At 33.8% G+C, this 27545-nt stretch overlaps 5 protein-coding genes across 12 annotated transcripts; all 5 read left to right on the top strand.

Moving 5' to 3' along the window:
• The first annotated feature begins 3879 nt into the window (after window positions 1-3879).
• Window positions 3880-5517, top strand: LOC106397202 (ubiquitin-conjugating enzyme E2 30-like). Of its 2 annotated transcripts, none has more exons than XM_048742876.1 (5): window positions 3880-4008; window positions 4340-4429; window positions 4521-4648; window positions 4750-4854; window positions 5151-5517. In XM_048742876.1, exons 2-5 carry the CDS (start codon window positions 4360-4362, stop codon window positions 5292-5294), a joined length of 447 nt encoding a protein of 148 aa, XP_048598833.1. In that variant the 5' UTR covers window positions 3880-4008; window positions 4340-4359; the 3' UTR covers window positions 5295-5517. The 2 variants fall into 2 exon arrangements, with proteins under 2 accessions (XP_048598833.1, XP_048598834.1); XM_048742877.1 differs by having other exon boundaries at window positions 3954-4256.
• Window positions 5518-7341: 1824 nt separating this feature from the next.
• LOC106397394 (phosphatidylinositol/phosphatidylcholine transfer protein SFH14-like) lies at window positions 7342-10938 on the top strand. 2 transcript variants are annotated; one of them, XM_013837978.3, is made up of 14 exons: window positions 7342-7539; window positions 7818-7872; window positions 7980-8259; window positions 8328-8427; window positions 8515-8781; window positions 8870-8947; window positions 9063-9167; window positions 9258-9307; window positions 9390-9489; window positions 9569-9667; window positions 9737-9971; window positions 10054-10400; window positions 10514-10582; window positions 10667-10938. In XM_013837978.3, the coding sequence occupies exons 2-14, from the start codon at window positions 7866-7868 to the stop codon at window positions 10688-10690; spliced, it is 1761 nt and encodes a 586-aa protein (XP_013693432.2). In that variant the 5' UTR covers window positions 7342-7539; window positions 7818-7865; the 3' UTR covers window positions 10691-10938. The 2 variants fall into 2 exon arrangements, with proteins under 2 accessions (XP_013693432.2, XP_048598835.1); XM_048742878.1 differs by lacking the exon at window positions 7818-7872 and having other exon boundaries at window positions 7345-7539.
• A 65-nt stretch (window positions 10939-11003) lies between these two features.
• Window positions 11004-13014, top strand: LOC111210621 (GPI-anchored protein LLG1-like). Its single transcript, XM_022711143.2, has 3 exons — window positions 11004-11202; window positions 11274-11336; window positions 12609-13014. The coding sequence occupies exons 1-3, from the start codon at window positions 11013-11015 to the stop codon at window positions 12863-12865; spliced, it is 510 nt and encodes a 169-aa protein (XP_022566864.2). The 5' UTR covers window positions 11004-11012; the 3' UTR covers window positions 12866-13014.
• A 4105-nt stretch (window positions 13015-17119) lies between these two features.
• LOC106398884 (GPI-anchored protein LLG1) lies at window positions 17120-18661 on the top strand. The gene is made up of 3 exons (XM_048742879.1): window positions 17120-17445; window positions 17534-17593; window positions 18070-18661. The coding sequence occupies exons 1-3, from the start codon at window positions 17205-17207 to the stop codon at window positions 18429-18431; spliced, it is 663 nt and encodes a 220-aa protein (XP_048598836.1). The 5' UTR covers window positions 17120-17204; the 3' UTR covers window positions 18432-18661.
• Window positions 18662-24418: 5757 nt separating this feature from the next.
• On the top strand, window positions 24419-27233 carry LOC106437673 (uncharacterized WD repeat-containing protein C2A9.03-like). Of its 6 annotated transcripts, none has more exons than XM_013878599.3 (11): window positions 24419-24530; window positions 24779-24824; window positions 24917-25017; window positions 25095-25259; window positions 25334-25420; window positions 25596-25730; window positions 25814-25924; window positions 26063-26154; window positions 26256-26361; window positions 26441-26527; window positions 26614-27233. In XM_013878599.3, exons 2-11 carry the CDS (start codon window positions 24812-24814, stop codon window positions 27025-27027), a joined length of 1311 nt encoding a protein of 436 aa, XP_013734053.2. In that variant the 5' UTR covers window positions 24419-24530; window positions 24779-24811; the 3' UTR covers window positions 27028-27233. The 6 variants fall into 6 exon arrangements, with proteins under 6 accessions (XP_013734053.2, XP_048598838.1, XP_013734054.2 ...); XM_048742881.1 differs by having other exon boundaries at window positions 24442-24523; window positions 24778-24824; XM_013878600.3 differs by having other exon boundaries at window positions 24442-24477.
• Window positions 27234-27545: the final 312 nt, after the last annotated feature.

The following is a 27545-nucleotide window of genomic DNA, read 5'->3' on the forward strand; positions in this document are numbered from 1 at the left end:
TAAAAGTATATAATTTTTTTATTAAAATATTAACCACATAATAAAATTAATTTATCAGTTATACCAACTTAATTCATTAAATAAATAAATTTTAATTTTTTAAATATAAATAGTCATTTAAAATGAAATACGATAAATAAAGATAAAAAGTTTAAGTCTTTTATAAAATAAAACACAAAATATGAAAATATGACATTTACTAAATAATTGTCAATTGAAAAAAAAATAAACCTTGGGTCAAAATCTAGTCTATACTATTAAAATGGGAGGATTTTTAAAAAATCTACTTATGCAAGATTGTTGCACCCTTTCATTTAACCCAACCTTTTACATAAAACTAAATATCATAATCCACCTTTATTATATCAACTAGGTCCGTGTCCGCCCTACGGGCGGATAATGTGGTGATGTATTTTTCTTTTTAGTTTATACAAAGAACTTACAAAGTTTGATAAATTTGTCCGCCCTATGCAATATCATTTGATAAATTTGCCCTAAAAAAATTACAAAGTTTTTGAACTTGGGAAGTAGGTAGTGATCTTGTTATCCTTTTATTAATGTTTTTTTTGATGATTTCCTTTGGCCAAAAGCTATATTTACAACGCATCTTTCATGTAAGTTCAATATCTTGACAAAATTTTAGAGGCAAAGAATTTTGAATATATGAAAAGAGAGTGAAAAAGAAATCATACATATTGATCTGAAGGGTTTGTGGTTTTATTTAGAGAAACAAAAAAATCATAAGAACGCATGCCGGCAATATAACTTTAAAAATAACATTGGGTATGCATTAAGAAATCTAAAAAACCTTCAAATTAATACTAAACCTAGCGACCAAGCATTTTTTAAAAAGTTAAAAGTAATACACACAAAGGTATGTTCGCTTGTCGAGTGTAGAAGATCGTACCCATATGGAATACTTTGTAGACATAAAAGGAAACTTTATGATGGTTCGAGTTAGGCGAGTACTTGATTTCAGACCTCTGGAAACAGACTTACTTTTCATATGCTTATTTGAAAAAAAATACGTGTAAGCTTATTCCTTGTCTTTATTCTCTGCATCAGTGTTGAATACGAGTTTGGTTAGGTCAAATGAAATGAAACTAAACTCGGTTTTGTGGGTCTTACAAAGACGTTTTATTCAAAGTATGAGATAAACGAACGAGGTTACAAAGAGCTTAGTGAAAAGAGGAAAAGGTCGGAGTTTTATTGAGAGACTCCGACGGAAACACTAAGTAGAGCGATCGGTCGTAAACCCTAGATCTTGCCGTTAGTGTCTTCGTGTGCGTTTTCGGATCCCCTTCTCTTTCTTTCATGTCTTCATTTTATAGCCTCGGTCCGTCTTCCTTTCGTTTGCCCTAAAGCCAGTTCGCCCTAGAAGCCTGGCCCAATTTCATGTTGAAATGGGCTTTTGAGCTGAACGAAAGTTCGTCGAGCCGAAGTCGACCCAGTCAGTCGATCGGTCGTGAGACCAAGCTGATCGATCGGTCATGAGACCAAGCCGATCGATCGGTCATTTAGCCGATCAATCCGTTGGCCAAGCTGGTCTTATATGGGTTCATGTTTTTAAACCGATCGACCGTCGGTTGCGCTAACTGCTCCGCTTGGTGGCTGATGTTAAAGGGCCGAATCCTGTTGTTCGATGGGCCTTGCGGGGAATGCTAAATTCCACTCTAACAATCAGCAATGTAAAAAAATATATGAGGTTTGATGTTAATGAGAGGGCAAGGGAGAAATCTGAGACAAATTACTTGAGAAATGCCTACTACGTGAAGAGGTTTTAATGTTTATTCTGATATTCTTTCGTAAGACATCATCATTACATGTAACTGTGTGTCTAATATATTGTAAAGATATATTAAAATAAAATAAATTTGAAAATAGCAAAATGAATATATGGAAGATACATTGTATGTGAACATAAATATTTTGAGCTACTTATGCGTTTTTCTTTCTCGTGTTCATGGATAAGCAAACGAAATTAAAAGTTATTCTATCAGCCCATTTCATAATTCACTTCAAGCAAAAATCCTACGTGTATTAACCAAATGTTTTGATTGATCTAATATATTATCCTACGTGGACAGGCTAGAAACACTCCATATTCATCTTTTAGTATAGTATAGATATAATTGTGGAATCCTTACATAAAATTCACTTTTTAACCGATCACTACTCTTAAGTAATTAGTTATTATTAATCACTTTGTCGTGCAGCTGCTTCGTGGCTGTTCGTCTGAATAATGCTCGGTCTGTTAATGTGGGTGTGCTTGGCCTCTGGTTTGGTTATGTTCGTGTTGGTGGATGCTTTTGATGTCTTCGGCGAGCTGTTTTTAGTCGAACCAAATCTTAAAGAGCGGATCATCGGGAATGCCAAAATTATCGGGTTCCGTCTCTCGTTATAACCGCAGTTCTGCTTTTTGCGGCAAGTGGTAAGTGCGAATTGGCTGAGCCCAATTCTAGCGGCTCGATTTGTTGTGTTGGTCCCCGTTTGGACTAGATCGGATTGTTGTTTAGATTTTATTTTTCTTTTCTGCTTCTTGTTGCCATTGTACTTCTGTCAAAAACTTAACACTTGGTAATAATATTTTAATATTTTTACCAAAAAAAAAAGAAATTATTAATCAACGTGGAAAAATCATACAACAACGTTGATTTCTTTTATTATTATTTTTTAATACTAGTTACTTCTTTTTCTTTTCCCAGATTACCTATACAAAACATGTTAAAGAAAAAAAAGAAAGAAAATTTAACACGATACAATGCGAAAAGGATACAGCTTTGAATGTCATAGATAATTACACTATCTAGCTCATTAATATTTTAAATACTGTATGTCAAAAAAAATTAATGGTTTAAATACCTATAAATTGAAATGCAAACATTAATACAATTAATTTACTTAATATGACAAATTAAATAGTTTATTCATTTTATGTACTATTATAAAGTATAGTAGAAGTTTAATCAATTAAAAAAATATTATAAGATTTTTCTGGATTTTTCTGGGGTCAATCGGTGCCGGTTCACATGTTAATGGCAGGTTTTTGAGGTTTACCATATTTTGAATTAATAGATTTTTATTAAATCTGAATTTGTAGAAACATATCAGTTGGTATAACCTCAAATATAATACTACATGAAGAACACAAACCAATCTTGATTATATACAGTCACCGAGTTTATTGGTTCGGCTGCCGGTTCGGATTGGATATAAAAACACCGTTTATATTGAAATTCGTCTATAAACCAAATATTTATCCGCTAAAAGGAGTTACACAATTTTAAAATTATAATGCTTTCTTTACACCAGTTAAATGTAGATGTACTATTAGTCCTGATCATTCAGTTTTGGATTGAGTATTTTGGTTTTGGTTTTAGAATTTAGGAACCGTTTATGTATTTACAAAGTTTAGTTTGGTTTCAGTTGGATTATTTTGGCTTTTGATTTGTTTCAGTAGCAAAGTTAGGAACAAACTAATATGTAAAAAATTGGGTCCAATTCAGTTTCGATTGGATTATGGTTCTGTGTGTAATTACAGATTTATAAACTGGGTCCAATTTATAGACAAATTGGGTCCAAACCAGATAATTTAGCGTTTTCAGTTTAAATATCAGGTAATTCGAGTTTTTCGGATAAAAATAATTTAAATACTTTTAATATTTTGAATAAACAATATTTGAGTAATTTGGTGTTTGGATAATTCGGTCTATAAATAATATGTTAAGTTATTTGGTTGTTCAGAAATTAAATATAATTAATATTTGTAAGTACATAATTTTTATTTTAAAAATGCATGTACCCATTTGGTTCTCTATTAGGTTTTAACTTATACGTTTACGTATTCTAATATGGGCCCATTTCGGAATCTAAGCTAGCTGCTACGTGGCAAAGCTTCAGCACAGGAATGAAGAATCTATATAAAGGCGCATCCGCTGGCTAAACTTCATCTACGAACCAACCAAGCCTCTTCAGTTTCCCCAAGATCAAATCTAAAACCCTTACTAAGTAAGTATGTTTGGTCAAATTTAGTTCTGAAAAAAATCATCGATTCGATTTAGATCATCGTTTCTTCCTAGGCTTCATTCGTTCCCGATCTTCGTGGTTGTCTCTCTGTTTTGCTCTCGGAATCTTTTGCGTAGATCCACTCCGCGTGTGTGTGTGTGTGTGGGTTCTGTTATCGTATTTCTAGAATATTCTCGTACCGTAACGTTTCACTGATGCGCAGTTTCTGAATCGTTCGATGCTTTGCCTCTGTAATGCTTGTGCTACTTCTATACTTGTAATATAGTATGGAGATTTATTTTATTGATCAGGCTTTGATTGTGATTGTTTGTAGGTAGCTGACTATTCAAGCTTATGGCTTCTAGAAGAATTAACAGCGAGCTTAGGGACCTGCAAAAGGACCCTCCTCTCTCTTGCAGTGCCGGTCAGTATATTAACTATCAAAGTTTGGATCTTTTCTACTTTCTAAGACACACCATGTACCTGATTTCTCTTTTGGTGATATGTTGGTTTAGGTCCTGTGGGTGATGATATGTACCACTGGCAAGCAACTATCATGGGTCCAACTGATAGCCCATTCACCGGTGGTGTATTTCTTGTTTCCATTCACTTCCCTCCAGATTACCCCTTCAAGCCACCAAAGGTTCTCACTCAAGTTTTTGTAGTATGTTTCTTTTAAGCTTAGAGCGAGTGTTCAATTAGTTACGCTTTTTCTCTGTAACGATCACCATCGATATGATGCAGGTTTCTTTCCGCACCAAGGTCTATCACCCGAATGTCAACAGTAATGGCAGCATCTGTCTTGACATTCTGAAGGAGCAGTGGAGCCCTGCTCTTACCATATCCAAGGTAATCATCGGTCTGTTTCTCTTTCCACACCACACGCTCTTGCGTTCGTGTGTCTCTCTGTTACGGTCATGTCTTTATCCATTCTCTCCAGCGTTAGTATTAGTTTTGACTTGATACTTATATGGTATTAGTTCAGTAATTCTTTTATTATGAGTTCCCTTATGGAGTTTCAGTTTTATATGTTTACATTATTGAACTGTGTGAAGATACTTTGATCTAATAAAATGTATGTTATTCTTTAATTTGCATATTAAGTTAAAGTGCTTAAAAGAGGTTGGTGTTGCATTTTTCCACAGGTTCTTCTGTCGATAAGCTCATTGCTGACGGATCCAAACCCTGATGATCCTCTGGTTCCAGAGATAGCTAACATCTACAAGACAGACCGTACCAAGTACGAGAACACTGCCCGATCCTGGACCCAGAAGTATGCAATGGGATGATATGATGGTTGGCAATAATGATCCGCACCAGTAAAGCATTTGTCTAAGAATTGGAGAAATAAGAAGGAAAAAAAACATTAATTTAGCTTTTGCTTGGTTGCTTGATTTAATTAGTTTTATTATCTTTCTAAGCCATGTGTTGGGTGTGTACATGAGCGCTATTTAAGCCTTATTGAAACATTTGATATCTTTCTTTTAATCCAGTAATTGGCTATTATAACGATCAAGATGAGTCAGTCTCTTGCTTGCTAGTGGTGAATGAAGAACCCACAAAGTTTTCAAATAATAATATATTCAAACATCGGTAGTTACTTATTAGACTAACAGTGAAATCATATTTGGACCTACACGTTTTGATGACCTTAATAGGGTTTAGACGGTGTGTGATTCCTATTGGATCTTATTGTTTGTCCAACTAGAATAGTCATGACAGTAGAACAACTGCATAAGACTTGTTCCACGATATTGGGTAATATGTACGGTTTTCTCTTTAAAAAAAGTCAAATACTGATGTAGGGGCATTGAAGTATTAAATAGTTCAGCCAATTATTTTTCTTTTCTTTCAAACGTGTATCTGACAAAGATACATGTACTCAATTACTGAAATAAAGAAGAAATAAAATTTGAGTTACTAGATACATGGGGTATCAATGTATCTGATATAGATAAATGATGTACACAAACTGATGAAGAATCGAGTTCGGTGGTAACTGTTAAGCCACCATTAAAATGAGTGTAGGTTCGGTGAGTTCTGCAACAATAACAATAGTAAATACTTTTAACCCAAAAAAGAAACAAGAGTGTCATAAAGAAAGTAGGGAAAACTGTTTTTTTAGAGCAAAAAAATGGTAACTATGTCCCTTTAGACTAATCTATATTTTATGTCATATTTTCCTATAACACCTTTTAATATTTTTGAAAATAAATTTAGTAAACAGTTTTACAAACAAAAAAAATTTGGAAAAATAGTAACTTTTGATAAAATACCTATATGAACTTAGTGATATTTTTTTCAGTTATAAAAAAGTTAAAATTATAAATTTCATATTGTGTTCTAAATAAAGTAGAAATGACATTCTACGAAGTAGAAAACGAAATCCACTTTTTTCATTGAATCTACAATGTTTAGAATATGTGATCTACGTAAATAGGAGTATTCTAAAAATATTTAGAATACACATTCCGCGCTTAACCTATCGTTCTAAAATCTTTAGAAATCAAAATCTACACATTAATATAAATCTAAAACACGTAGAAACCGACTTCTACAGATTTACTATAAATCTAAAACATGTAGAAATCAAAATCTAAACATTACTATAATTCTAAAAAACTGTAGAAACCGATTTCTACATATTAGTTGTATTCTACGGATAAGAAATCAGTTCCTAAAAATATGGAAACAAAATATTTGGGAATATTCACTTTTATATTTTGAAAAAAAAATCGATTTTTTTTTTAAAAAAATAAAAAAACGAAAAAGGAACAAAAAAACAAATAAAAACGAAAAATGAATAAAAAATTACAATTTTAAGGGCATTACTACCATTTTGAAAAAAATTAGTCTAACGGGACATAAAGTAGTATAGATTAGTATAAAGGGACATAATTACCATTTTTTTGCTCTAAAAAAACAATTTTCCCAAGAAAGTATTTTTGTTTTTTGGGTTGACCGTGTTAGGTTGGTAAACCGAACAAAAACTGAATAAAATCTAAGTAGGTTTGGTTTGTTGTACTTTAAATCTAGGGATATTGCACCCAGTAACCACAAAAAAAAAAAAAATTCACTACCTAACTAAAAACACCTCCTCTCTCCTACTTTCTCTTCCTATCTCTCTCTACTCTCTCTCTCAAAATCTAATTTCCCTTTTTGTTTTGGCTATTTAGCAAATAAGCCCTTAAATCTATCTTTGAAAGAGTACTAGTAAGAGTATGTATGTGAATGTGATCTGCTTCCAGGTGTCTCGTTTGGTTTAATTTAAATTTAATATTTTATTTGTTGTATAAGAAAAAGAAGGTGTGGAAGGGAGTTAAAATGCGAATGAGACATGTCGGCCATGTCATGGTGAGACGATTTAATGAAGAAAGAAGAAACAGAGTCCCAAAATTACATCTATTTTACTTTTAAAAAGAAGAGAGGAACCCCCACAGAGACAGATAGAAGTTCACGAAATCCTCTCTGAGAAATTGTGGAATTGATAGGAAACTCTTTCCTCTACAAATCTCTCTCTGTATCGAAAAAGAGGTGCGTAACCACCGTTGTCTTTTGTCTATTTTTATTCCGTTTATAGATATCGAATATTCTCTGTTACAACTTTTTTGGTCCTATTTATAGTAATCTCTCTATCAAAACTTGTCTCTTTTGGAATCTCTCTACAAGGATCTCTTCCTTTTAGGGTTTTTGTAGCGTTTTATCACCACCATTCCTTCCTCGTTTGTTACACAACCTTCCTCTGCATTGCTTTTTCTTTTTTTTCCTTTTCCGTTTCCTGCGTTTGACTAACGTGTGCGGTTCGGTGGCAGAATTTTCAAGTTTTGCTGAATTTCTAAAGATCTTGACTGATTCTGAAGATGTCAGGTTAGTCAAAATGGTTTTGAGTACCAAAAAAAAAAAAAACCTTACCTTCTTTCTTAGGCTATCGATTTAATATATATTGTGATAATGAGGAATTTATTTATGTGAAGGCCGGGAACAAACAAGAGATAAGTTATCAGATTCTGAGTGCACAGAGGACGAGCCACGTCGTTCTAGAATCGGGAACTTGAGAAAGAAAGCGATTAGTTGTTCTAGTAAACTTACACACCCTTTAAAGAGAAAAGGGAAACGGAAAATAGATTACTCAGTGCCTTTCATTGAAGATGTTAGGGACGAGAATGAGGAAAAGATTGTACTTACACTTCGTCAAGAGCTTCTCAATAAAGATCTGTTGCCTTCAAGGCATGATGATTATCATATGTTGTTGAGGTAAAACTAAGAAGATATTTGAGTATGCTTTTGTTCTTGTCTCTTTAACATGTTTTGTTTCCCACTAGGTTTCTGAAAACAATGGAGTTCAGCATCGAGAAAACTGTCACTGCATGGGAACAAATGCTCAAATGGAGGAAGGAGTTTGGAGCAGATCGCATTATACATGTAAGAAAATTATATATATGGTCCTTAGATGTTACAGTAACGAGTACTAGTAACCAAGTTAATATAAAGTTTATTGCTCAAAAACAGGAGTTTAACTTCAAAGAGTTGGACAAAGTGGTGAGGCACTATCCACAGGGGTATCATGGAGTTGATAAAGATGGTAGACCAATCTATATCGAGAGGCTAGGAAAAGCTCATCCCGGTAAGCTTATGGACGTTACAACTATTGAACGGTACTTAAAGTACCATGTTCAAGAATTCGAGAGAGCTCTTCAGGAGAAGCTTCCTGCATGTTCCATTGCAGCCAAGCGACGAGTCACTACGACGACTACAATACTTGATGTTGAAGGCCTGGTATGGTCAACTCCTATATATTGATACAGTTTTTTTATTTTGTTTTAAATTGATGTATAACATTTATCTCTTGTGATAACCTCTTCAGGGTATGAAGAACTTTAGTCCTACAGCTGCGAATCTCCTGGCATCTATTGCCAAAGTAGATTGCAATTATTACCCTGAGGTACCCAACTCTTTTTGAAGGATATGGATCCAATGAGCCGAGTGGAACATGGATATCTATCTCTCGGTTGGCTATGAAAGTTTTGTGTGTAATCGTGGTTGTCTGACTCTTGCAGACTTTGCACCGAATGTTCATTGTCAATGCAGGGATTGGATTCAGGACTTTACTATGGCCTGCCGCTCAGAAGTTACTTGATCCCATGACTATTGCAAAAATACAAGTAATAGCATATTATCTCTCTGGTTTTAAGCATTGTATATTCTCCTATTTTTTTGTTTATCAGCCTCTTCTTATTACTTGTATTACTCAGGTTTTGGAACCAAAGTCCTTGTCAAAATTACATGAAGCAATTGATTCCAGGTTATACAGATAACCTCATTCTAGTTTCTGTATGCTACTGCATGCTAACATTATCATATACCACTTTTTTCTATCCGTACAGTCAACTTCCAGAATTTTTAGGAGGCTTATGCAAATGCGCTAACGAAGGAGGGTGTTTAAGGTCTAACAAAGGACCATGGAATGATCCTGAAATAATTGAGGCATGTTTCTTGTTTTTCTTTTGCTTATAAGAATCCATGAGAGTTGAGCTATAATAGTATCAGTGTCTTTTCTTTGCAGCTGGTACATCACATGGAAGTAAATCACGTACAACAAACTACAAAAACTCCTCTTCATATAAGAGATAATGATTCTGCCACTCGCATGATCCCACCTAATGTGAGCTCCATGCTCCATTGATTTAATAGCTTTTATTTCTACAATGTTATAACTTTTAGTTCTTGGCAGGAAACTTTAAAAGAAGAGCCAGATTCTGAAGAATATTACCATTCCACTGGGTCAAGATCTCCAATGCACACTTGTTTTGTTCCTCCACACTCTGATAAGGCCAGTACATCAGATGGTGATAAAATCATTACCACTGTAGAATCTATAGAACCGGCTCAAGGGGAACTGTCTCAACCCCAGTCACTAAACACGGACACTGAAAGCTCTTCTTCTGCAACGACATCAAGAAGAGAAGGTGTGTTTTTCTTTCAATCCTTGTTACGGAGTTTACGTTAGTGTTCTGTTTTCCTCAAATGTTATCATTATCACATTTTCAGGTGGTCAGGTTTCACGGTATAGTGCTCTTAGAGAGAAAATCAAAGGCGAGAACATCGTTCACTTGGTGAAAATACTAGTAGCCTTTCCACTGATGAAGCTGTTTGCTCTCTTTGCTTTCTTATTGCATGGATACTGGCAAAGACAGAACTATGTCCCTGTCCTCCATGGTTCATCTATAAACAACGAGATGATTCTTCAGTGTTTGGAACGTCTTAAGAAGCTGGAGAAAGACTTCACAGAGACTAGTAGAATCCCTCTAAAAATTCCAGAAGCAAACGAGAAGCTATTAACGGAGTCTCTCGAGAGGATCAAGTCTCTTGAACTCGATCTCGACAAAACCAAATCAGTACGTACACTTCTTGATCTTGACCTTTTATTATTACCAAGCCTTACTGTTTTCTTCTCTTTTTATCATATAAAATTATATATATATAGAACCTTACTTCGTACGTGTTTCAGGTATTACATATAACGTTAACAAAACAGCTTCAGATCACAGAAGAGATTGAATCCCGTTACCAAGAAGAAGTAAGCCCCACTCAGTCCTTGTTCTTCTCCTTGCTAATTTTAACAGTATATTTGTAGTTGAGACTGCTTGTGTATGTTTTGCAGCAAATAAACCGATGCTGCTTCTGAAGCTTTGGGGTCATAACGTAGTTACACAGATATATTATTACTGTTTATTTTACAGAAATGGTGGGGTCAAAAATATTATATACACAGAACTTTGTGAATAATTATTTTTAGTGCTTGTATCATTTTAATTTCCGTGTGCGGGAATGAATACGAGCGTTTTAAGTTTGTATCTGAAAGTGTCATTAGACAAAGAAAGAGAGAACTCATGTTTTTTTTTTTGAGCAAAGAGAACTCATGTTTTGAACATTCTTTAGTCAAGCAAATAAAGTTGGAATAATATTGGCATCTTTCATATTTATTAAAAGAGAATAGTCTTTGGTAGATGGCAGGAAGCTGCACAATTATTATTTTATTTGTGTTTACTTGCATGGCTGATATTTCAAAGTCAAGGTCGTCCTTTATATATCCGGTCCCTTGGGACTTCTGCAACCACAGAATCATGAATATTAACTTCCTCTCTAGTTCTCTCTTCTTGTTTCTACTACTCTCAGTATTTTCGAGTTTCATCTCAGGTAACAACTTTCTTGATTTTTTTTCCTTCCCTAAAAGATCTGTAGACATCAACGATTTTCTTATATTGCAGATAGTGTATTAATCAAATCTGAAACTTTGGTTAATGAAAGAAACCTGCTACAGAAGAAGAAAGGCAACTTCTTTTTAAATCTCTGTTTCTTGAACTTACTGTTCTGTTTCTTTAATTAATATATACTAGGTGATTATCCAGTGCTCATGCACGGATATAAATATTTCTAGAGTAAATATACTATAATAATTGATTGTTATTTACTTTTAATTTTAAATTAATTTATAATTTGTATGCATCATTTATATTAAAATATTATATTACTTTAATTATACATATGATCTTATATATGTTAATTAAATCTAAACTATTTTGTTGTTTTTACTGTCGATTTAGTTATCATCTGGGTAAATTAGATTGCATCTCTGAATTCAACTGTAATATTTTTTATTCTATATATTAAAAAAATTATTAATTTCTTATTTTCATTTAGGTGATTGTTTTTTAGATATGTAAATATATATATTTTATGAAGATTATGGATAATTTAAGATATATTGTGTTTAGAATGAAATAAAAAAATTAACTAAAGTGTTTGGTTCCAAATTACGTAAATTAATATAACGATAATATTCTCAAGTGTCATGCATATATATGTAATTGAAAGATATTATAGTCAACTAAATATATAAAAATAAATAAAACATTTAAATAATATTAATTGTAAACTATTTTTAGTCTATTAAATATATATCAGTTTATGTTACTTAATTATTTTATGTAATCATCTAAGAAAAATTTGCGAACTTTCCTTTTTTTATGAAATCATATTTTATATACACATATTTTCTTTTTTCAATTCGTTTTTTTAACTTTATAAAAAATTTCCGTTTTTATTATATGTATATGTTTTTTAGAAAATTTTAAAAAGTAAACTAAGTAAAAAATAATAATAATATTTTAAATGTAATATTTTTATTTTATTAAGGGTATCAGTGTAATCAACCATCGTAAGAGTTAACGTGAAAGCGACATATATAAAACTGATTTATATTCTCTTAGTATACGAATATTAGTAAGAGTGTTCCATTGATACATATCCCCAAACTGTTAAAATAGAAAGACGGATTATAGCTAGCTAGTAACGATTCATTGACCAAATCTTTGAATTACAATCTTGAACATTGATTCTTAGAGTTATGATACTCTTCTGTTTATTAAGTTATATACTTTTGTTTCTGTGTATAACTTGTCCTTATAATGATCTTCAAACCTCTACAGATGATTTCAATCATTTATGGCACTAAACATTAGCGATTCTTTGCCTATTTGTTTCATGTGGATGCAACTGTCTCTAAGTGACATAGTTTATCTTTCTTTTTCTGTATGGAACAGCATGTCCAGTGAACTTTGAGTTTATGAACTACACAATCATAACAAGCCAATGCAAGGGTCCAAAATACCCACCCAAGAAATGTTGCTCTGCATTCAAGGAATTTGCTTGTCCATACGCTGATCAGCTGAACGACTTTCGCAATGATTGTGCAACCACTATGTTCAGCTACATCAACCTCTATGGTAAATACCCGCCTGGACTGTTCGCAAACAGCTGCCAAGAAAAAGGAGGTCTCAAGTGTCCAGGTCAAAAATGAAGTCCTGCTCTAGTTAAACCAGGTGGTCCTAGTCTTCCTATCTTCAATAATGTTCTTCTTATCAGCAGCTTTGTCAACTTTTTGTAAAAAAAAAAAGTCGATGCCGTTTACTTAAAATCCTATCAATAAACAGCTATTTCATATTGTCATTCACCAATGTATCAAATAGTATTAAATTACATAGGCCGAAAGAACAAACTACATAAACAAAAAACAAAGAAATCCAACTGTGTGTTGCAACTAAAAAATATTATAAATTGCAACACCCGCAGCATTACCATTCATCCATTCATAAAAGCCAAAACGCTAAGAGAAGCATATAACCGTGAATATCATGTATAAAGAAGCAAAAGATCAATAAGAAGCCAATCACACTACCAAGACTAAGAAACCATCACAACAATAAGAGAAGAAGACCATATACTTGGAACTTAATTACTAGCTCGATCATCATTCATCCATAAAACCGCAAAAATACACTGAGAACATCTTTGTATAAGAAAGCAAAAGATCAAATAAAAAAACTATGGCATAACCAAGAATAAAAAGCCATCACAACACTAAAAGAAGAAGACCATATACATGGAACTCAATCAATAACAGGAGATGTTTGTGTTGGCTGACTCTGGCTTGGTCTTTCCCCATCTTGAAGAGAAATTATATCCGCCATAGGCCTTTAGTTTCATTAAAGCGGCTTTGTAGTCTGCCTTACTGAAAATGTCTGAAATTGCCCAAAACAATTTTTTTTTTATTTGAGGCTTCTTCGAATGATCTTTTTGGGATTACTAACGATGTGTCTAGCACATATTTTATGCTTCCCGCTGGTAGTTCCAATTCCACTGCCTTAAGGAATCCCCGAAACCAAAAAAGATAGATGATTGGTTGGCCTGTAACTATAAAAATTTTATAGCTAAAATTAACTAGATTTTTTTTAATGTAGTTATATCCAATGAAGCTGTAAGAATTAAACGAGAAAAAAATTAAATGAGAAAAAAATTAAAACAAAAAATATTGCTAAAACAATATTTTTTGCTTTAGAAAATATGTCTTCTACAATCATTGTTTTTTGTTTTAGTTTTTAAAACTAAATAAAATATGATTGATAATTTTTATAGTTGTAGATAGAAATTAAAGATGAAGCATTTGCTATATAGCTCAACCAATCACTCCTAACATCTCATGAGGAAATCAATCAAATACAAAGTGTGCATACTAAATTTATACTATCTACATTAAGATCGAAACACCCAAAAGCTATATTACCTACAATTCTACCTGTAAGCAACCTAACATACAATTTCCCTTCCATTAGACCTTTTTGTAATAAACTTACTTCTTTCTCAGATGATAGAACTACTTTCGACCTTCAGTTTCAATTCAATAGCTTGACTGAAGATGGAATTTTCACCAGATTTTTGAATATTTTGTACTTCCCACCATATTTCCGGATCACCCAACACTCTTGACATTTTTTTCTCCTTCTTCATGCACAACACTTAGGCTGAGAGCCTCGAGGTCGATTTTGGTGATTTTTTTATTATAAATTTTTCAAAACACCTCGTTTTGTTTTGTTAATTAGTCTAATTTAAAAAACAATTGCTAATCCACGTCTATTCCAGGTCATCATTTGCTAGCTGAGAGTTAACGACAATGTATGTATAAACCAGTTTTTAATCATTGAGATATGAATTTCAAAAATAAAATGTAGTTGATGCATGTTTTTGTACTGGAAAAACCCTTCAAGTCCGGATCGGGACTCATAGAAGAATGGAGATAGGAATTGGCCAAATTCATGTAAGTCTCACTATTAAAAGTAATACTGAGAAGGGAGTGTGGGCTCAGTCAATAAAATCAACAAGATGAAGCCCACGAGCAACAAGGATGTCATCAACCCCAATGTCTATGTTCTGTCTTCATCGGTTTTGTCCTCACTCTCCAGTACAAGTTCTACAAAGAGAAGCAACAAGGAAGATTCCTTTACAGCTGTATAACAGATTTGATGCTATTTAACCTAAAGACTAGACAGCTGTCAAGTTTGTATTGTGTAAAGGTCTCTTTATATATAGTCATAAGCATCTCTTGTAATAGGCATCCAAAATAGTCACAATAAGAAAGGTATTATTCAGCAGATTCTGCTCTGTTTTCGTGTTCTTATTAAGGTATCAGAGCCATAAACCATAACATGTGTTACTATGGCCGATTTTCCAGAAACTTATCCTTTTCCTTCTAGTGTTCATGTTGCAAGTTCTGTTACCTTGAAGCACAATGATTCCAAATATCTTTTGTGGAGTCACTCCTTAGCAGCCAGAAGCTCCTTGATTTCATCAATGGAAGATAGCCAGCTCGTCCTTTAGTTGTTGAACGTCGTGTTGGTGAGGTTGTTCAAGTGGTTCCAAATCCAGCGCATGAAGCGTGGTTCTGTACGGACCAGTTGGTGAAATCTTGGATATTTGGCACATTGTCTGAAGAAGCGCTTGGTGGTGTGTGTGCTCTAAACACCTCTTCTGAGGTATGGATGTCTCTAGCCAACACGTACAATCGAAGCTCTATTGGGGGAGAGAGAGTTTAAGCTCAAACGAAAGCTACACCTTTTCACAAAACAGGGTAAAACCTTCTCCGTCTATACTCGTGACTACTCTTCCATCTGTGACCAGTTGAGCTCCATTGGCAAACCCATTGACAAGTCTATGAATATCTGTGTCTTTCTGAATGGTCTTGGTCGTGATTATGACCCTATCTCCCCGGTTATACAGAGCTCGATGTCTCGTAACACCATTTTTGACCGATGTCTTGTATGAGATACAAGGATACAATGCACGTGACGTCTTCAAGCGTATGAAGCTGCTTCTTTTGCTCAAAACATGGCGTTTTCAAACTGCTGCTGCAAACTCACACGAAGCTCATCAAACAGCTCAGCACAACAACAGAGGAAGAGGGTCTTACAACAATCGTTTTGGCTCAAACAGAGGAAGAGGAGGTTGCTCTTCTCGTGGTTGTGGGTTTCATCAGCAAACTACAGCTACTGCTGGCAACAACGCTCGCCCTACATGTTAGATTTGTGGCAGAGTGGTCATTCAGCGTTGAAGTGTTGGAATCGTTTTGACAACAACTATCAAAGCAACGATGTTCCCAAAGCATTGGCAGCTTTACAGACAGCAGATGCAACATGAAATGAGTGGTATCTTGACTCTGGTGCTACAAGTCATATTACTTCCAACAAGGACAATCTGCAACAGTCTGTTCCATACCACTGCTTGGAGTCTATCATGGTAGCAGATGGTAATTTTTTACCCATTACGCACGTTGTTTTCACGAATCTCTCAGTCAGCACAAGTATTATTCCTCTTAATGATATAGTGGTTTGTCCTTCTATCAAGAAGCTCTTGTTATCTTTCTCTAAGTTATGTGAGGATTATCTTTGTGGTGTGTTATTTGATGCACAAAAAAGTCTACATTCTGGATCTCAAAACAATGAAGGTTCTGACAAAGGGTCCAAGGCATGAGGGTCTTTACGTGTTGGAGAATCAGGATTTCAAAGCATTCTACTCTACAAGACAACAAGCTGTTGATGAGTTGGTTTGGCTGGCATCATCAGTTGGGACATGCCAATCCTCTGGTTCTTCAACAACTGCAACGTAGTTTTTCTATCTCAATGAATAAAAGCTCAAATAAGACGCATGTTTGCCCAAGGCGCGTCTTATCCTAGTATTTGTATATTGGACAGTTCGCACTTATGTAGATTGCGTATTGAAACAATTTTGTTAAGTATTAGGTAAATTCTATAAAGATCCGTCTATATAAATGATCGATCATTCATTGAATTCTTCTTTAGAAAATGAACGATGTAAAGTGGTAACAACGATAAATAAAATTAAAACAAAACACAAGGCTTCGAGTTCGAATTGTCAAGAATTTAGCATCGGTTAGGCGATTAAGTAAAAAATTAGCTTAAAATAAGGTGCACTCTCTGTTTTCAATTTAAAAAACAACATTCCTAACCTCGCAAATAATATATATACTGTTTGTCTTTTTTAACTAACCGTGGATTAATCAGTGCGTACTAGTCATTAAAGAAAGTCCCAAGTTACATTTTTAGAAAATGTAATAAGATGAAAATGGTGTTTCATTCCTCACCATACTATCCTATGTTAGCTTCCTTCATCTATTGATCAGCCTGTTTTGTTTTGTTGTAAATTTTAAATTAAAATCCTACAACATAAATCATCAGCGGCAATTGGGAGACGGCGTTGAGACTTGAGAACCAGACAGGGTCGCAAGTTTCCGCGTTGTTCTAGGCTGTCAAAAGAAAAAATGTCATCCACCTCTTTTTGTATTATTTATGTATTTAATATTTCATAATATTATGTTTCTCTCTCTTCTCTCTCTCTCTCTCTCTCTCATATCCATAGCTCCCCCCCCCCCCCCCCCCCCCCCCCCCGAAGTCGTCTTTCTTTATCATCAGATCTCTTGGTTACTTGCAAAGAGAATCATGGAGCTCAACTTCCTCTCTAGAGCTCTGAGTTCTTTCATCCTTGTACTCACAATACTTGCATCCTTCTCATCTTCAAGTTTCATCTCAGGTACACCTTTTCTTGATTTTTTTTCCCCAAAAGATCTATTCTTATTACGTTCTTGGTTACATCAGTCAACTTATCTTTCTCATTGCAGATGGTGTGTTCGAACCGCAGAATTTGGCTATTGGAAGAAACCTGCTTCAGACCAGGAAAGGCAAGTTCTCCTGAATCTCATAATCTCTCTCTTCTCTGAATCTTTTACAGAGGGTCTTAGTAGCAGTTCCATTTTTGGTTTGTTTCCCGATGTGTTATAATAAATACAAACGGATCCAGATGTAGCAAGTAACATTTCCTGCATCTTTATGGATCCATATACCACATATCCATAAACTATACAGCTTCACTGACCAAATCTTTATCTTGATTCTCGTTTCTTGATTCTGGCTGCCTATTGTGTGATTGCGCTTATATGATGATCTTTAAACCTCAACAAAATGTTTATCGATCTTCAAAACTGTTTGTTTCTCGATCATGGCATTAATCTGAAACCATTTTACATACAAACTGCTAATTGCGAACCTGTAGTTAACTACTATTTTCCCATTGTGCTTCATGGGATATGCATCCCATTTTTTAAGACTAGTATGTTGTGTATTGACATGGTTCTCCTTTTTCTACATGGCAACACAGCATGTCCTGTGAACTTTGAGTTTATGAACTACACAATTATAACAAGCCTATGCAAAGGTCCCAAATTCCCAGCCAAGGAATGCTGTGGCGCCTTCAAAGACTTCGCGTGTCCCTACGCTGACGATCTCAATGATTTAAGCAATGACTGTGCAACCACTATGTTCAGTTACATCAATCTCTATGGAAAATACCCGCCTGGACTGTTTGCAAACCAGTGCCAAGAAGGTAAAGAAGGTCTCGAATGCCCCGCTACGTCTCCCACCTCGGCAAGTGATGTGAACGCAGCCACCACCACCGCTGCTTCTTCTCGTCTTTGGCTCGCAGCTTCTGCAGCTTTTTTGGTGTTTGTCAAGTTGCTCTGAGGCTGAGAAAGCCTGATGTCCGTCATGTAACAACTTGACGAAGCTGAATGCGTCTGTATATCCACGATTTGCTTTACTTGTGCTCTCTCATTCTTTCGATTTTTGGAGCGTCCAAAAATTCTAAATGATAATACGTATGACTTTTGTGTATCATTGTCTCTTTCTCTATAAATCAACCAATGAAGTAAATAATGATTCGAAAGATAATGAAAATAGTATTTAAAAATCAACTAGAGGTTTGTCTATGCAAAGGCAACAACTTAACATATTTATAACTGACTTTAGTAATTGTCATTGTCTATGGTTTGGATAATCACTATTATACATACGGACTTGTGTAATCAATAATAGATACCATCACTATACATATGGACTTGTGTAAAACTATTTGCAAGCAGCTGCAACCTGCCCATCTCTTACTGAAGGAATAGTACGGTCTTTGCAAAGCTAGAAGTAAAAAGAAAAACTAAGACATTCACCACATTAGTCCTGACTTGCGACGGAACTGCTTTCTTGTGATGCACCAAGACCAAGGACCAGGAAAGGTGCTCAACTGCACATAGTGATTAGTCAAAATGCAGTTGTGTGAGGCTCAGAAGACGGAATACGTGTTAAATGTGGGAAATAAAATTTATGCATCTTTAGCGTCAATGCCAATGATTTCACCAACATGTGCCCAATGTGTATGTAAATATCAAATTTAGACAAATAGCACTTGAAAAATAATCAGTTGGCAGTAAAACTTCTACAAGAGATTGAGAAAGAAGCTTACGTCACCTAATAATACGCTAAATGAATATCAATAACAATATCGAACTTACTTTACTTGATAAGCTTTCCCCCATGCCATGCTGTGTCCACTCCGCAAGGAGGGATTACTTTAACTCCATTGCATATAGATGAAGGACGATAGTTTTGCAGTTCTTTCTCTAGCCTTTCTGTATACATATCACACACACACACACACACAAAAACCGCTTAAGCACGTCATTGATGTATCTTTCAGATAAGAGTTTCGAAGATCTTTCAAAATTTAACAAAACAAGAGGCAATTTGACTGTACCTGCAAGCCCTGGCAAACATGCGCTTCTTCCAGCCAATACTAGTCTTGAACCAGCTACCATCGCCTGTAAGTCTTGCTGCATCACAGTGGTCCATACAGAGTGCGACTGCCAGTTGCAACCCCATTGCCCGCCTAGTTTCGCAATGACAAAAACCAACCAAAGAAACTATTTTAAAATGGCAAACATTTGGAGATTCAGAAGAGCATAACTCACGCCTGCGATGCATTCAGCTTAACACATTACAATGATGTAATTAAAAAGACTATAGGAATAATGTGGAAAACAGTGGAACTTACTAACAAATATACACTACAGTGGTAAGATGATATAGTTTCTAGTCCCAGAACTAGTTCAAATTCCATCTCTTAGAGAAACTTTCAAGTTATATCTTTCTTAACTACTGTAAGGTAATAAGTAGGGCAGGCCTTGCATTCCAGCAAGACGTGGTTGGAATAGTATCTCCCCTGTCTGAAAACGCTCCTTTGACAGAGTAAACCATCCTTCACCCATAATTTCCATTGAAGCTTTTGTGTCTCTTGAAAGTTCAGCTTCATAATCAAGAGCCACATAATACAGGTTCTACGTTTGCATAACAAAGCATTATGTAAATCAATTTAGTACAAAGTACTAATGCGTGTGCATGAGTTGCATTATGTGCGTGTACTATGGAAGGTAATGTTGTTCTCTTGCATCTTCTCTTTATCCAAAACCAATGACTTCTACACCCACCTGCCGCATCACCTTCCCATTCAAAACTGCAGAACACCCAGTAAAATTAAAATGCTAAGACACCAGTGAATGGTGCAGACAGACTCAAGAGGGAGATTATTTCCAACGATATGAAACATTCACATTATCTTTTTGACACAACTAATCATTTTCAGTACTATGTCACTATAAATCAGGTGAGAGGACACAAAAAGAGTTGAATCGAGGAGAGAGGAAAAAAAACCAGCTTACTTGGGACAATGGTTATGACTTGGTTAATTATTTTTAATTTTTTATGTTTTCGAATTATACTTTTTCAAATTTGAACTTTTTTCGAATTTTTTTTTTATTTTTTTTTTCAAATTTGTTTTTGAAAAACGAAAATAATGTTTGAAACTATTTTTTAAAATTTTTTATATATTTTTTAAGTATTTATATATTTATTAGAATCATAAACTTCACATTCAAAAAATCCAATCCCACCTCATCCCTCAACTCTAAACCCTAAGTCTAGATTAGTTAACCCTAAGGGGATAATTGTATTTTGCCCTTCATTAAAAGTGAGGATAAAAGTGGTTAGTGTAAACATGAAAAGTAGTACTATGAATGTGGTATTTGTGGTAATTTCCCAAAATAACGAAAGATGCAGTTAACCATCAAAATGGCAGAGGGGTTTATTAACTTACGCTGTTTTCTTAAATTTTCCTAGAAAATGAATCAGGAAAATTATGGTAACACACCGCGACCGCGGTTTATGGGATGACGCGTGGCCTGTTTAAGACAACAACACGTGTTTCCAGTCGCGGGCAAGGACTTCTGATGAGAGTGGCACTTCACTCACCGGCTCAAATGTCAATCATCGCATAACGGTACTTTGCGTTGCGAGCCCAGTGAGGAAAATATCCAAGTGGTCAGGGAGTTTATTTTATATTAGTCTTGTCTGATTTTACCACAATTTATTAAGAAAACACTTTATTTTATTTTTGTTATAAGGTTGTAGATTTTTTATCGTCTTAAGTTTCTCAAATTTTGTTAAGAATTTAAGGGGGTGTTATTCAATCACTAATTTAAATTTTTATTAAATTGAATTTACCTTGGATTTTGTTTTAAACTCTTGTAAATCTATAAGACTTTATTTCAAATGACTACATAGGTAAAGAATATCAAAAAATTTGGTTTTGGAAAACATTGGATGTTAATGAATTATTTGAAAAATAAAATTGGATGACACTTAATTTTACAATCTATGATTCATGATTTATGATGACAAAAAAAAATGTTTCATGATTTATAACTATAAAATTTAACTAAATGATAATCCGTGCGCATGCACGGAGTGAATTTTTATACTAATATTTGTTCATCAAATGGTTATAATATTTTGGATTAGGTTTTTTGCTCTCTGATTTGTTTACTATTGACTCTCTATAAGTGATTTCATTTTATACCTCTACAAAATTGTGCTTTCGTTCTCGTTTACGTTTCATTAATATGAGTTTTGTTTCTTTTTTAATTTCTTTTATGAAATCGGTGAATTACATAAATGTTAATTTAAAAAGATGGACATTTATAAAAATTAGTTTCACTCCATATACATATCTAAGAATCAATTTTTAAGAAAATCACCAGCAAACTCTATTCACAGGTTAGTGTTCAAATCTAATATATCAAGATGTTATAAAATATAAGTGCAGACTCGAAATATAAATGTATTTCTAGTATATATTCACCAGTTCAGTCAAAAACCATTTAATTCTAGAACAACAAACAAATTACTTATAGTTACTTAAGAGTTACTGATAAAAAATATATATATATATATAATACTTTATCATTATAGTATATATAAACTATGTATAAACCAAGAACTATTTGATTTACTAAATGATAAACCAGAAAATTTATAATAAATAGTTAAAATCCTTATTTTTTCAATTATAATAGCTAGATAGGGTATTAGGGAGAAATAAATATTAGACGAATGATCAAATCTCTCATTCATCGAACAAACTCAAAAGAAAGTGATTGGAATCTTATCATGATATTTCATTAAAAGCATTTTAGGAATAAAAATCAAGACTAAATTATTTAATCTAAATGAAATAATATATATATATATATAGTACTTCCAATATTAAAAAATCAAATCGATTTGAATAAATGTATTTCTAGGAATGTCAGGATCAAATAACATATTAGAAACCACCGATTTGGAAAACAATTTGTATACATAAAAGTACATACGTTAGAGTAAACACATAAATCAAAACCAACACATTTTGCTAATTTACAATCATTTTTTTGGTAAATAAATAAAAAAGTTATTTTATTTACTTTATATGGTATATAACTAAACTTTAGTGATATTGACGTAGATATATATACATATATATATATATATATATTATTTTAATATAAATATTTATTATTAACACTTCTTACTCATATGATTTTATTAACATTTGTATATTGTTGTAACAAAAATTTAAACCGTTAATCACGAAACTATTAATGTGAGATTTTTCAATACAAATTTTAAAATTGAAATATTAATATTTCAATTATTTTTACCTGCAAATTTTGAAATCAACATATTTATATATTTTATATAGTATATAATTTAATTTAAATATGTATCAAATATGTATTATTCATAATCATTAATTATCCTATATATGTTAATCATATTAGATAATTTCGTAGCTTTTATTTAATGAAAGGAAAAAAAATTACACACTACTATTCAATTTGATAGTTAGTTTAGTAAAAAGTACAATATATATTTACATGGACTAACTTATTTTTCTAAAGATTCTAAGAATAGTTACGAAAACATGTTGTAATGCTCCATGACTAATGTATAGGGGATAATATTAAATTCTAAAACATAATTTCGAATCATCAATTCGAATAACAGTAAATTATAAATAAATTTAAACACTTTAAAATCGGTCATTGAATAACATCTCTTAGTAAAATATGTGTGAAATAGTCAATTTACTTTGATATTCATCTCTAACATCTCTTAGTAAAATATGTGTGAAATACTCTTTCACTCTATTTAACTTACTTATTTTTTGTTTCAAAAAAATAAAGTTTACTCATATGTTAATGCGTTGGGGCTGCGAGATAATTTCACCTTTTTAATGACAAACTAGATTTTGACCCGCGCTTGAAAGCGCAGATTTGATTTTGTTTTGCTTTTCATAATTATGAAATTTAGGGTTTGAATCATATAATTTTGAAGATTATATCACTAATATATAGGTCATTTGCGTAAGCACAATTAATTTGTATGAAATTAGATCACGTGTTTGCGTTTTTGAAGTTTATTCGAAATTTGTTTGAAGATTCATTTGTGTGTAAAAATAGTATAGCAATTTGAAACCGGGATAAATATAGTGTTATTACTAACGATTTATGTTACATTTAATTGTATGTCTATTAACAATCAAACTACCAATTATAAAACCAAGTATTAGAATATTTTAAATTTTTTTATATAAAAGTATCTATAATTTAAATCTAAACTACAATTTACTATTTTATAAAAGTCTCAGAGATATATGTTCCATTATTAAAAGTTAGATTTTAAAAATAATGTTTTATTCACATATATTTTTGTAAGTTATGTTCTTAAGTATTTGGGCTTTATTCTATTTTAAATTTAATGTGGGTTTCAATTTAATTATGTTTAAATTTTTGGTCTTATTAATTTGGGGTTTATCTGTGTTAGAAATTAATTGTGTAGTCGATGGTACTATGTTCCTTGTGGGTGAAACGAATATTTCGATGTTTTTATAAATGGGAGAATGAATATTTCGATAAAGTTATGTTATAATAGGTTGTGCTTTGGTTTTGGTTCATGTAATTTATTTTGTTTGGGTAGGATGGTTTAGCAATCGATGATTTAAATGGTTAAGAATAAATAATAATGTATCCAGTTTGATAGTTAGAGTAAAAATCGCTTATATATAGGTAAAATATCTTGTCACATATTGTTATAATATATAGGAGAAGTCCAAAAAAATAAAAAGGAAAGAGTCCAAACAACTTTTTTTAACTAGATTTATTAAAACCCTTTCCCTTTTAATAGTATTGATTTAACTCTTGGTTATAAAAATTTAATACTTTTCGATTATCCGACACGTGGCTAAGCAGTATTGGAAAATGAATTTCTGATGTGGCTTGCAAGATAATAATGAACCCTGTCTAGAAGTACACATAGATTTTGAGGAGGAAGGGTGTGTATATAAATTCAATCCTCAGATCCGGTGAGAACCTAATTGGCGTGTCAATCCTCAACCAGTTTTTTTCTTCAGATTGGGTATCCGATTATTCTCCCCATTTGTACTTATCCTTCTCTTTAGGGTTCTTTGGGATGATCTAATCGAATCAGTATCCATCGTTGGTGTTTTGAGTTTATGCATAGGGTTTTAAAGAGTATCGATCCCTTTGTTTCGGTTGTTAGGGTTTATCTGCTTGTTCGTCCGTGTTACTTTGCAATTTCAATTGAATTGGGTATATGATCTTCATCTTCTTCATCATCTCAGAGATTGTAATTTACTATTGCAGGTTTGAAGCTGGTTTTGTGATCTGAGGTCAATTATGGCTGACTTTGGTTTGTTCTCTTTCCCTTTGTGATTTTGTTTCACTTGTTTGGAATTGAATCTGCCCCCTCCATGTCTGATTACAATGTTGATGAACGTGAAGATGAATATATGGCGGATGAATACGACATGGATATTCTTGAGGATGATGTGAATCCTGATTTTGATGGAATTGATATTGGTGTTGAAGATTTCGACCAATTGGTTCGTCTTTCTCTATTTCTTTTTTTTTGGTTCCTTCATTGACTTATATATTCATAACACTCGGTTTACTATTTCAGACCAAGGCTGAAGATACCTCTGCTGCTCAAGCTCGGGACGGGAAGGACATTCAGGGTATACCCTGGGAGAGACTTAGCGTCACTAGACAAAACTACAGGAAAACTAGGCTTGATCAGTATAAGAACTATGAGAATATCCCCGATTCTGGCGAGGCAGCTGCCAAGGTCAGTTACATTTTTCATGCTTCTCCAAGTTTATCTACTAGGAGTTAACACTTGTTTTACCCTTTTGGAACCAGAACTGCACGAGTACTGAGAAAGGAAGCTCGTTCTATACGTTCAGGAGGAATTCTAGATCAGTGAGATCAACTATCCTTCATTTTCAGGTTTGTTAACTGCGGACCACCATTACACTCTGTCTCTGTTATGTTTCTTAACAACATTGGTCTTTGTTTGAATCATGCAAATGTTTTTGTTCTGGTGTTGCTGACTGAACCATAGTTTTTATAGAAAGCTGGATCGTAGTTGGGGTTAAATCATTTTCTCTTCTTTGTTTTGCAGTTGAGGAATTTGGTCTGGGCTACATCAAAACATGATGTCTACCTCTTGTCCAACTACTCTATCAGCCACTGGTCGTCTTTGACAGGTTCCAGGAATGAAATTCTCAACGTTAAAGGTCATGTTGCTCCCTCGGAGGTTCGTCTCTCAAAACCCATTTTTGGGATTGTTTTTTCTTTCTCTGTTTGGTTTATCTTAAGCCGATATTCCATATTTTTCAGAGGCATCCCGAGAGTTTGTTGGAAGGATTTACAGAGACTCAAGTTAGCACTCTTGCAGTGAAAGAAAGACTGCTAGTTGCTGGCGGGTTTCAAGGAGAACTCATTTGCAAGGTTAGTTTAAAAGGCTTTTAATGGGATAGTAGCAACTCCATGGTGTTTCCGCTAACTGCTTTCAAGTCTCTTGTCATTGATTCAACATGCCCAAGAAGTTGCTTATTCATGTTTTAAATTTGTTTATCCTGCAAATAGCATCTTGATAGACCTGGGGTGAGCTTCTGCTCACGTACTACTTACATGGAAAACGCTATCACCAACGCTATAGATATATACAGAAACTCGAGGTACCTCTTCGCCTTTCATATTATTTTGGTGGTTTTGAATTTCGGTAAAGTTAGACGATTGGACAAGCAAAAACTGAAACTAGTTATATGGTCTTTATTAGCGGAGCACTACGTTTCATGGCCTCAAATAATGACTGTGGAGTTAGAGACTTTGACATGGAGAGATATAAGCTTGTCCAACTCTTCCGTTATCTCTGGCCTGTCAACGTAAGCTCATTTAATGTTTTCTTTCATTATCTAGGCTGATAAGTAAAAGTCGATCTTATACTTTTTGAAAATTTACCAGCATAGCTCCCTAAGTCCCGATGGAAAACTAGTAGCAGTCGTTGGAGATGACCCAAATGGTCTATTGGTAGACTCAAGCAACGGACAGGTACTTAACATTCCTATTTACGGTACGGTCTATCTTACTCCGGTTAAGCCTTGGGGCCGCCTTACGGTTTTGAATATTGTTTGCAGACGATCGGGACGCTAAGAGGTCACGTAGATTATTCATTTGCATCCGCTTGGCATCCCAACGGTGTGACATTTGCCACAGGAAACCAAGACAAGACCTGTCGTATATGGGACACAAGGAAAACCTCGGAGTCAGTTGCTGTGCTTAAAGGCAACCTTGGATCGGTTCGGTCCATTAGGTTCACATCGGACGGACGGTACATTGCGATGGCCGAGCCAGCAGATTTTGTGCATATCTATGATACAACAACAGGTTACAAAAAGGAGCAAGAGATTGATTTCTTTGGAGAGATATCTGGGATTTCGTTTAGCCCAGACACTGAATCTCTCTTCATCGGTGTTTGGGACCGGACTTATGGAAGTCTCTTGGAGTATGGTCGAACCAGAGACTACTCTTATCTTGATTCATTACTTTGATAAAAAATGATAAAAGGATTTTAAATAAAAGAACTTGCATAAATAATCTGTAATATACAGTATTGGTTAGGTAACTCTTAGGTTTTAATATCATACCGACAAAAGAAAAGAGAGATAGACCGTGGTTCGATGCAAAGACAAAAGCTGTTCTGTTGTATTATTTGATTTGTTGTGCTTTTTCTTTTCAAAGGTACATTTTCCAGACACTTTGGAGATTGCATCGGGATCGTAAGTCAACTCAGTTTAACTCTGTAAAGATCTTCTAGATTTAGTATGATCAGATTTTTAAAGATTTTATCCCGAAAGGTCACATTCGGATATATCATATTTATACGTGGCCCATAATTCAGGGCTAATTTGAGCATCGATTACACTATTTTTATTTGATTTCCAGTGAAAAAATCATTTCACCTGTTTGTTTATAACTTTTAGATTTAATTTGGTTTTCAGTCTTTTTGTGTAAACAAATTATAATGGTGTTAACATTATCTCTGTGGTCTGATTAATCTGATTTACAA

This window comes from Brassica napus, chromosome A10 (assembly GCF_020379485.1).
Source record: "Brassica napus cultivar Da-Ae chromosome A10, Da-Ae, whole genome shotgun sequence".
In the NCBI taxonomy this organism is placed as follows: Eukaryota; Viridiplantae; Streptophyta; class Magnoliopsida; order Brassicales; family Brassicaceae; genus Brassica; species Brassica napus.